The sequence below is a fragment of the Quercus lobata genome, chromosome 4 (assembly GCF_001633185.2).
Source record: "Quercus lobata isolate SW786 chromosome 4, ValleyOak3.0 Primary Assembly, whole genome shotgun sequence".
NCBI classification, from domain to species: Eukaryota; Viridiplantae; Streptophyta; class Magnoliopsida; order Fagales; family Fagaceae; genus Quercus; species Quercus lobata.
In genome coordinates, this window is record NC_044907.1 from 20253037 (window position 1) to 20264561 (window position 11525).

The 11525-nt window shown below is 39.2% G+C and overlaps 1 protein-coding gene across 1 annotated transcript; it reads right to left on the bottom strand.

Moving 5' to 3' along the window:
• Positions 1-8484: 8484 nt before the first annotated feature.
• Positions 8485-10061, bottom strand: LOC115984790. The gene is made up of 5 exons (XM_031107796.1): positions 9590-10061; positions 9432-9499; positions 9154-9295; positions 8923-9048; positions 8485-8651 (listed from the first exon to the last, which is right to left on the bottom strand). The coding sequence occupies exons 1-5, from the start codon at positions 10059-10061 to the stop codon at positions 8485-8487; spliced, it is 975 nt and encodes a 324-aa protein (XP_030963656.1).
• Between the last annotated feature and the right edge of the window lie 1464 nt (positions 10062-11525).

The following is an 11525-nucleotide window of genomic DNA, read 5'->3' on the forward strand; positions in this document are numbered from 1 at the left end:
TGATCCACAGTTTCCACCTCACACCAACATAGGCAACACCAAATAACAAAAGGCAAGTTCTTCTTAACAAGGTTATCTACAGTGAGAATCCCACCCCTAGCAGCTATCCATAAGAAAAAAGACACCCTTCTAGGAACCTTAACACTCCAAATGCATTGCCAAGGGGAAAAAAACTGACAGAGTTTTCGATAATGATTTATAAAAAGAACGCACATTAAAGACACCACTACAATTCAATTGCCAAACCATGGTATCATCAACCCCCCATTGGTATTTTGGATGAGATATAAAGAAAGCATAAAACCTTGCAATCTCCCAATCCTGAAACTCACGGTAGAAAAGTAAGTTCCAGCTTCTATCACCCCCATCAGGTGCAATGTCAACCATATCAGAAATCCTAGCTTCTTTATCCACAGCACAAGCAAACAATTTCAAATATAATTCTTTCAAAGGAGTAGAACTACTCCAAGGATCATGCCAAAATTGAATACAAAAACCCTTTCCCGTCGCATACAACACATGATCAAAGAAACTCTCTGCCCCCTTTGATGTAGGACAACCACACTATTTCAATGGAACAAGTAAATCACAAAATAAACCCTAGAAGTTAGCACCTAAGGGTTGCTTGGAGTTAGCACCAAGCAAAAACTGAAACACACGTATTTATTTATTTATTTATTTATTTATTTATTATAATTCTCAAAACTGCCTTACAATAATAATAAAAAGTGCTTAAATAGCTAACAATAAAAATGCGTAAAGAAATCCTAATTATTAAATTCTTGGTCTTGCTTAATCTCAAGCCCAATAACTAATAGGCTCTATCCATAAGGCCATAGGTTGGGCCATCTTCTTTTTGCTCTTCCTCCTATATGTGCATATAATTTGGGGCTTGTACCTCGTGTCCGCACCAACTCCCCTTGGGTGAGAAGAACTCGACCCTGTCGAGTGGAAATCTAAAGAGCTCTAATAGTACTCCAGCAAGTCAGGATCCAATCACTGTAGCTCATCTCGAGTAATCCATGTGCAATCAGAATTTGGTCACCCTCACCATTGAACTAGGAAACGGTGAACTCCACCATCACTGGTAGAAACAATTTGCTTATCTAAAATAGCATCAATAGATTCTTTATATGCATAGGGTAGATTTAAGGGTAAATGGGTGGGAATAGGGGCATCAATAGGACTAGGCAAAGACTCATCAAAAAGGGTATAAGGTTGGGGCTTTTATAAGTAACTAGATCCTCAATATTAAAGGAGGAGCTAATACATAATCATGAGAAAGGTCAATGACATAAGTTTCAATACCTTGAATAATCCGGCACTACGAGCCTGCAATTTCTTAATGGTCCCAGAGGGAAACTGTTCAGGTCGAATCCGAATTATGACATAATCCCCTACTTGAAACTCTGCATGATGCCGATGAGTGTTGGCATGAATTTTATATTGAGAATTACTTGCCTAATTTTTTTTTTTTTTTTTTTTTTTTTTTTTTTTTTTTTTTTTTTTTTTCTCATTATGTAAATCATGAATATGTCATGCAAATGCCTCAGCGGACTCAAAAATCCTAACATGTGGGGACATGGGCAAAAGATCTAAAGGCTTCCTAGGTGTATATCCATGCACAACCTCAAAAGAACTAGCGACTATAGACCTATTGACAGAGCTATTATATGCAAGTTAGGCTATAGGAAGAATTCAATCCTAATTCCGATTGGCTTCACCCACTAGACACTGAAGGAGGTTGCCTAGACTACGATTAACCACCTCAGTTTGACCATCAGTTTGAGGATGAAATGCCGTGAAAAATTTCAATTTGGTGCTCACTAAATGCCACAAGGTCTTCTAAAAATAACTTATGAAGTGAACATCCCAATCAGACACTATGGTTTTGGGAAGACTATAAAGTTTGACAATCTCATCAAAGTAGAGTTTTGCAATCTTAGAAGCATCAAAGATCTTAGAACATGGTAGGAAATGAGCCATTTTAGAGAAGTGATCAACAACTACTAGAATGGAATCATGCTTCCTAAAGGTGCGAGGCAAACCTAACACAAAGTCCATACTCACATCCTACCACGGGCGATCTGGCACAAGTAGAGGTGTGTACAGGCCAATGTTTTGCTTGCGATGTTTGGCTAGTTGACATGTACAACACTGACCAACTATCTTGGCAATGCCTCTCTTAAGACCAGGCTAATAGAATTGACGTTCCACTTCCTCAATTGTTTTGTCTCGGCAAAAATGACCTACAAGTCCTCCCGCATGTATCTCCCAAACTAGGAAATCTCTCACTGAAGACCGAGGGATAAATAACTTGTTGGCTTTGAACAAGTAACCATCTTGAAGGGTATAATCATCCAGGATTGGCTGTAGGCATTACTTAGGCTAGTGTAGAGCTCCCCCAAATCTGGTCATGACTCATAATCATCCTTTAGTTGTTCAAACCCAGTAACCTTAACACTTATGACAGATAGCAAAGACACCCTTTGACTTAGTGCATTAGCAGCCTTATTCTCAACTCCCGCCCTATGTTTCACCACAAAGTAGTAGCGTTGCAGAAATTCAACCTAACTATCGTGCCTAAAATTCAGCTTCTTTTGGGAATGGAGATAGCGCAAAGCTTCATGATTATAGTAGATAACAAATTCTCGAGGCAATAGGTAATGGCGCCAATGCCAAAGAGCTCGAATAATGGCATAAAACTCTTTGTCATATGTGGAGTACTTTTGCTTAGCATCATTCAACTTCTCACTGAAATAAGCAATTGGGTGGTGCTCTTGACTAAGTACTCCCCCTATACCAATACCTAAGGCATCACATTCCACTTCAAAAGGCTTGGTAAAATCAGGGAGATGTATGACAAGGGCCTTAGTCATCTTTTGCTTTACCTCATTGAAAGCCTTAGTAGCAGCTTTAGTTCAAACAAACTCCCCTTGTTTTATGCAGTCAGTGATGGGGGACATAATGGTACTAAACCCCTTGATGAATCGACGATAAAAGGAAGCGAGCCCATGAAAGCTACGAATTTCATGGATATTTTTGGGCTCGGGCCAATCCACAATTGCTTGAACCTTTTGGGGGTCGGTAGAAACTGCCTCAAAGGATACTATGAAACCTAGGAAGACGACCCTATCGGTGAAGAAAGAGCACTTCTTGAGGTTGCCATATAAACTCTCATTCCTAAGGGTAGTACAACTTGAGTTAGGTGGGCTAAGTGTTGCTCCCTAGACTTACTATAGATGAGGATGTCATCAAAGTACACAACCAAGAATTTCCCCATAAAAAGCTTGAGCACTTGAGTCATCACTCTCATAAAGGTGCTAGGAGCATTGGACAATCCAAAAAGCATGACCATCCACTCATATAAACCATCCTTCGTCTTGAAGGCAGTTTTCCACTCATCACCAGAATGAACCCTAATTTGATGATAACCGCTCTTCAAGTCTATCTTGGAGAAGATCGTTGTTCCAGCCATCATATCCAACATGTCATCCAACCGAGGGATAGGAAAACAATATTTCACAATGATCTTGTTAATGGCACGACTATCAATACACATCCTGCAAGTTCCATCTTTTTTTGGAGTTAAGAGTGTAGGGACTGCACTAGGACTCATGCTTTCATGAACAAAACCCTTCCTAAGTAGTTCTTCTAATTACCTTTGCAACTCAGCATGCTCTGCAGGGCTCCTCCTATAGTGAGGCAAGTTAGGTAGGGTTGCTTTGGGCACAAACTCTATGGCATGTTGTGTGTCACACATGGGCAGTAAATGATCCGGGAGTTCCTCAGGGAAAACACCCTTAAATTCCTAGAGCACTGACTTCACTTCTTCAGGTTGCTCCTCACGGGTCTCTCCATGAAGTTCCCTGGCAACTAAGACAAACACAATAGATTCTTGAACTGCTACCCTTTCAAATGCCTTTGGGCTTATGATGTTCAACCCCTTCACCTTTGGTGCTTCTGTCTTCTTGCTCATGTCGATTGGCTTGGGTTTCAAAGGATTGAGCATAATCTTCTTACCTTCAAACATAAATTAGCAAGAATTGGATCGCCCATGAAGGGTGAAATCCAAATCATAAAGCCAATGTCTACCTAAGATAATATGCCCTCCATCCATGGGAATTACGTCACACCATATTTCTGCCTTGTAGGTGAGGAATTGAAGTGGGACAACATATCTTTCTTTTATGGCTATGAAGGAAGTATCCACCCAAGGAACTTTATATGGGTTAGGGTGTGGGGTCAATTTCAAGCCTAGGTGGGAAACAACGTTGGAAGACATTGCATTAATGCAAATCCCACTATCTATGATAACCTTGCAAGTTTTGTCTCCACACTTAGTGTAAGTTTGGAAGATGGCACTCCTTTGCCAATCATCAGTGTCTCTTAGCTCTGCCAAAGCACACCTTATCACATTCACTCTAGGGACACTAAAGTTCTTGAAGTCATCAACCTGGGGAGAGATGGCCCTAATGCATGTGAGGTAACTAGGATCATCTTCCCATTCTGCCTCAACATCCTGGGTTTCTTCAGCATTTGGGTCATACACCAGCTCCTCAACATCTTCTACCTTTTCATCTTCCTCTTGAATGACAAAGGTCCTAGAGGGACATCTCATTGCAATGTGTCCAACCCCATTGCATTTGAAGCATTGGAGGCGAGAGCCTAATCTTGAAGGGTGCTATTGGGGTTGACCTTAAGGGTAACTCACAATTCCTAAAACGTCGCCAAAAGATAGATTTGAATGCTAACTCACAATTCCTAGCAAGGTCATATGTTTCTACTAAGGTAGTGACTCCTCGGGTGATAATCTCGCCTAGTAGGTTAGCATTTAAACCTTTCTTGAACCTATTGAGTGTGACAACCTCTTCCTCGACTATTCGAATTCACCTCTTGAATTCCTTGAATTTCGCTATATATTCATCCACAGGAGCAGTGCCTTGCTTTAGGCGATCCCATTCCTCAAGGAGAGAGCTCCTATAAGTTGGAGGAAGATAATTCCTCGAGAGTGCATCCTTCATCTCAAGCCAATCAGTAATGAGGGGCTCACGTCATTGCCTAAGGGTTTCCTTAAGGTCCTCCCAGAAAAGGTCGGCTCTTCCAATTAACTTCATTCTAGCCTACCTCATTTTCTTATTCTCAACCCAATGGTAATAGTCAAAGAATTTCTCCATCTGACGTAACCAATCAGTGAAAACCCATGGGTCAAGGCAGCCATCAAAGGTGGGTGCTTCTATATTTTCCTTGGACATCCTATCATCATAATCCCTAGGGCCATTATGATTATAGTGATCATGTTCAAATTTTGGAGCCCTATTAAAGTAACCGTGGTTATGTTGCCTAAGCATGTTATCTCCTTCATGGTTAATGGTCTCTCTTTGGGATGCTTCAATTCGCTCTACCCTATCCAGTAAATTATGGACACTTTTTGCTAGGTCTTCTATGGTTTACTCTAAGGAGGGCCTAAGCTCGAAAGTGGATTGATGTTCAGGGTTTGACATGACGCAACCGCTACATAGATGCATGCAACACTATATTTATGAATGCAGTTGAGATTCCCAAAAATTCAATTAACCAATTCTCAATGTAAAATTAAGGTTAACCAAGAGTGCATGTAGAGACTAGATCAAGGAATCAAGGAATAAATTGCAGTCAAATAGTGATAGTGTTCACAATATTGAGAGATAGCCCAAATAAAAATCAACTTCCAATAAGCTCCACAATTAATAAAGAGAATCAGATATTTCAAAGAAATTGTTTTTTTTTTTTTTTTGGAATTTTATAATGGGTATTGAAAGGAAGCACAAATAATAAAATAGATAACTAGAGCACAAAATGGGTAGGCCAGTGGGGTATGGTGGGATATGCACATAAAAAATATAAAGATAATATCTTTCAATGAGACAAAATTGAACCCACCAAAAAGAGAGTAAGAGTTGTACCTTGGTCAGTGGCCAACTTATTGCACTAGATAGTCACGAGATTGGCTCCTCAAGTGAATGGTTCTTACTTGGACAAGTGTACATGTGGATGAACAATTTAAAGGCCCAATACATGCAATGGGCTGTCACAGTAACAATACTTTCTTTCTTTTCTTTCCTTTTGATTTTTTTTTTTAATTTAGTTTAATTTTTTTTTGGTTGCAAAAGTAATAAAATACACTGCTGCTTTAAGAAACTACAGACACGGACTTAAAAGAAATTCAAATGAAGGACTTTAAAAGGAACTTATAATACAAACTTAAAAAAGAAAACCACAAAACTAAAAGAGACAAAATAATCGACTCAGCGATGGAGAAGAAGAAGAAGGAAGAAAATCGGCTCTTGCACAGAAGAAAACGAAGAAGGTCAACAACTATGGTGGCATGACGACAGGGAAGGTAGTGGAGGCACGAGACACGGCGGTGGTCGACGTCCTCAGTAGTGGTGGTCGACGGTGATGATGGTGTCGGCAGCAGGTGGCTGATGGGTTAATCTCAGCGGTGGTGGATCGAAGTTGTCGATGGGTCTCGGTGTGGGTCTCTTTTTTTTTTTTTGTGGTTGTGGGTTATGGGTTCTATGATTAGAGGCGGGCACAAATGGTGGTCACTGGCTTAGGAGATGTCGCTAGCTTCTCTCTTGGCTTGGGGGTGAAAAACTCATGTGGGGCTTAGGGGAATATACAGATTGCAAGGGCTAGTTTGGGCTTGTTCAAGATCTCATGGGGCAAAAACTTGAAAGGTACTGTCATATTGGCTGGCTTGCTCTTTTGATGGTTTTTGCTTTCAAGTGGTTGTCTACGGTGGTGTTGTATGGACCGAAAACCTGGTTCTGATACCAAAACTGACGGAGGACAACCACACTATTTCAATGGAACAAGTAAATCACAAAATAAATCGTAGGAGTCAACACCTAAGGGCTGCTTGGAGTCAGCACTAAGCAAAAACTGAAACACATTTTTTTTTTTTTTTTATAATTCTCAAAACTATCTTACAATAATCAGAAAAGTGCTTAAATAGCTAACAATAAAAATGCATAAAGAAACCCTGATTATTAAATGTTCAGGCTTGCTTAATCTCAAGCCCAATAACTAATAAGCTCCATCCATAAGGCCACAAGTTGGGCCCATCTTCTTTTTTCTCTTCCTCCTATACGTGCGTGTAATTGGGGGCTTGTACTTCGTGTTCACACCACCCTTCCTAATGTTCTTCCACATCCCATAGCCATGCCTTCCTGTAATAGCTCTGGTGAACTAGCCACCACTGCCATTCCCATATTTGGAGGCTATAACTTGGCACCATAAGTGTGTGGCCTCCTTCCCATGGTTTTAAAAACCAAACCAAGAGCCGAACCATTTTTTTCAAAATTCCCAGTTTAACCTGGTTTTTTCCGATTATTGACCGATTTTCACTAGTTTTGGGCCTTTTTTGGGGATCGGAATTGTAAAGTTGTGATTTATAAATATGTATTTTGTTGGCTTTTATTCCATGCCAAATTTGATTGTAATTTTATTTAATCTTGTATACCCTGTATTTATTGTGGGATATGATTGTAAGGGTTGTGTGTTAGAGAGAGAGAGTGTGAAGACTCAAGCAAGTGAAGCCAGAAGACTTCTCGCAGGTGTCTTGCGACTAAGCTTCCCGCGAAGTGAAGCATGTACCTTGCATATAACTGGAATGTGAAGAGTCTATATAAATGGAGACAACTGTGTCTCGCGAGTATCTCACGGGTAAGGCCTTCCCGCGAGACACCCGCGAGACAATTTGTTCTGCCAGTCTGTACTATCTGATACACACTTTCTATACCCACACTATATATACTCATATTACCCACAAATGTGAAGGAGAGCTTCTGAGAGAAAACCCTAGCTAAAGCACTTGAGAGTTAGAAATTGTTATAGCAACAATTCTCTACACCTTTGTTTGTGAAATTTCCTCATCTCCTACCTCTCCATTTCCATACCATTGAGAGGTCAATAGCCCAAACACTTACCACACCTTTTGAGAGTGTCCAGTGAGGTTTTGGTGCTATTGGAAAACATTGGAAGAAGCCAAGGATGGCAAATGCAACATGGAGCTTGTTGCGGGATCCAAAGAGTTAGACAAGACACGATTTCGAGAAGCCTTGTTGGAGTAGGAGCTTGAAGGGCTTAGGTACAAAGGGTAGATTAGGCTTGGAGGGTCTCTTGCTTACCCATGTGTCCCAACTGATTGTCTAGTGGATCGATTATCGCTTGGAGGGTGGCGGAGAGGTTTTTCGCTGAGTTCTTCGGTTTTCTCTTCGATAACACATCTCGGTGTTATCTGTATTTGCATCTCTCTTCCCTACTCTTGTTCATTTCATTTTACTGCTGTGTTACTTTAAATATGAATTAGAGTAGCTCTCTTGCTTGTTTGCTTGCTTTTACACTATTCTGCACTTAGTATTAAGTTAGTGTTCTATCAAGCCGTAATTTGAATTGGGGGTCTAAATAAGCTCTTGTGTTTTCACACATTTCGAGCTTTCAGGAATGGCCCTCAGTTCCCCATTCAACCGATTGGCCAGCTGATCCGATCCGGTTTTTAAAACATAGCTCCTTCCCAAAGGGCAAAAGCCACTTCCCTAGTAAAGCTTGGTTAAACAACCCAATCATCTGAATCCCCAAACCACCTGCCTCTACCGGCACACAACCTTTTCCCAAGCAACAAGTGAATATTTAAATACATTAGTAGATCCCCCTATAGAAATTCCTCTGGATCCTCTCTAATTTTTCCACCACATGTTGTGGAATAGTAAACAAAGATAAATAATAAGTGGGAAGGCTTGACAAAATACTCTTCAATAAAGTAAGCCTACCCCTTTTGACAGATATAACAACTTCCAACTTGAGAGCTTTTTCTCCATCCTTTCTATAATAGGGTTCCAAATCGAAGAATCCTTAAAATGAGCCCCAAAGGCATACCCAAGTAAGTCATGGGCAAACGGCTAACCTTACAACATAAAATGCGGACTAAAGCATCCAAATTCCTAACCTCACCAACTAGCACAATCTCACTCTTACCAACATTTACTTTCAAGTTTGTGATAGCTTCAAAGAAGATCAAAATCATACGAATATATAATAATTGTTCCCTGGAAGTGTCATAAAAAAGAATAGTATCATTAGCAAATAAAAAATGAGAAATGTGCAAACCTCCTTCTCCCACAGTGGGGCTTGCTTGGAAACTGGTAAGAAAGCCTTCATCTTCTGTCTTCTTCAACAACCTACTCAATGCCTCCATCACCAACAAGAACAAGAGTGCAGATAAGGGATCCTCGGTTGAAGACCACGAGAACTACCAAAGAAACCAGCTAGAGACCCATTGATAAGCACTGAAAAGCGAATTCTAGAAATACATGCCTTCATCCATCTCCCCACTTCTCCCTAAAACCAATCCTCTCCATAAGATAAAACAAGGCACTCTAGTTCACATGATCATAAGCCTTCTCAATATCCAATTTAGCAATTACACCCAGATTTCCATTCTTCAGTCTACTGTCTAGGCATTCGTTTGCAATAAGAATAGAATCAAGATTTGTCTTCCCCCAACAAAGGAGTTTTGGGAGTTGGAAATCAATTTATCTAAAACCAATTCGAAGTCTATGTGCCAACACCTTTGACAAAAGCTTATACAAGCTACCCACAAGGCTGATAGGGCAAAAGTCTCTAATATTAACCGCATTACTCTTCTTAGGTATCAAACACAAAAAGGTGGCATTGAGAGATTTCTCAAATATACATTCTTTATGGAAGTCGGCAAAGAAAGCCAAAATATCCTTCTTAAGCACACACCAACATTTTTGGAAGAAGGCCATGGTAAAGCCATCAGGGCTAGGAGCCTTATCCCCTTCAACTTCCCGAAGAGCCGTAATGATCTCCTTCTCAAACTCCCTTTCTAGGGAAAGCCAATCAATTTCATCCAGATTTGCAAACTCTAGGCCATCAACAGTGGGCCTCCAAGATTTCGACTCCTGATATAAAGACTCATAAAAACCCACCACTTGATCTTGAATCTTTGACTCCACCTCATACAAAATACCTTCAACCTCCAAACCCCTCATAGTATTAGCTCATCTATGAGAATTAGCAAGCCTATAATAACCAAGAAGATGATATAATAACCACTACTTCTAAGATGCACGGATACTTAGTTTGGGGTGTCATAGTTATGTCCTATCTGCCATATCATGTTATAATTTTTCAAAAATTGTTCGTGTCATCGTATTGTACCCCTACCCATGTTCGTGTTCGTGTTTGTGAATCCTAGCTTGCTTGGGCTAAAAAAAAAAAAAAAAAAAAAATTCTTAAAGCTTTTTAAGTTCCAAAAGTGGTGTTTCCCCAATAGCCCAACACTATCATTACGTCCCACAACCTGTTAATCATCTATTGTTACAATAGTCCTTCCTAGGTAAACTTCCTCCTCACCTACTAAATAGCTTTCAAAAGAGAAACACCTTATATTCCCATTATTCAAATGGTTATCTGCAGATGAAGTTGAAACCAATGCAAGAACTTTATCCAACCTATTTGAATTACCCATAAAATTCAACTCAGACATTTCATCAAGCATGCAGAGTGCACTTTAAAGAACAAATAAATAACACCAAGAAAGTAAATTATCTTCTCAGCTAATGGCACAACAATGAGGAAGATCATAGTATCATACCCAAGAATTAATATAGCAAAGCTATATAGTACATTGCTTTGTTAAATCTCTCTCTAAAAAACAAAACCCACAAAGTAATCCACAATTGCAAACCAAATTAATAGTGCATAGTATCACTAATGAAGAAAAAAAATTAAACATGCATGTTGGACAAAAGAATTACAAAAACCCAGATTAAAAAAAAAAAAAAAAAAAGACACGTACCAAGCAAAGAAACACACAGAGAGAGAGAGGGGGGGGGGGGTTGGGTTTTTGTTACCGACTGAAATTCACAATAAATGTCTAGACTCAAGTGTCTAAGATATACACAATTACACACAAAAGTTCAAGCAAAAAATATTTATATATATGTTACATATTATTAAATTAATAAGTATTGTAGTTTCAAAAAATTATAATAATAATAAGTATTGCTAAATAAAATTTCAAAAATAATAAACTTCATTAAAAAAAAAGCAAAAGGCCAAGAGTCGAACATAATTTAATAATATTTTTTAAACAAGGGCCACAACATTTTGCACAACATTTTGCAGGAAAATCAAAAGATTCCACAAGCAAATTCCTCAAAACTTTCAGGTGATTCATGGTTATGGTGTTTTTACAACATAAAACTACATAGGCAATAAATTCTTTGAAAGTTTTAGTCAAGAGAATTTTACTTTAGTTTATGAGGTTAAAAGAAGTACAATGCATGTATTAAAAGATTGGTTATGAGGTTAAAATATTCCATGAATAAAAACTGCATGTTTTTAAAACTATTACTGCCAACATTAACAGAGAACAATCACTTGAAAGTATAGCTCTCCCAGGCATTCTATCAAACACCTGTTAGGAATCACAAACAGCTATAGTAACCAAC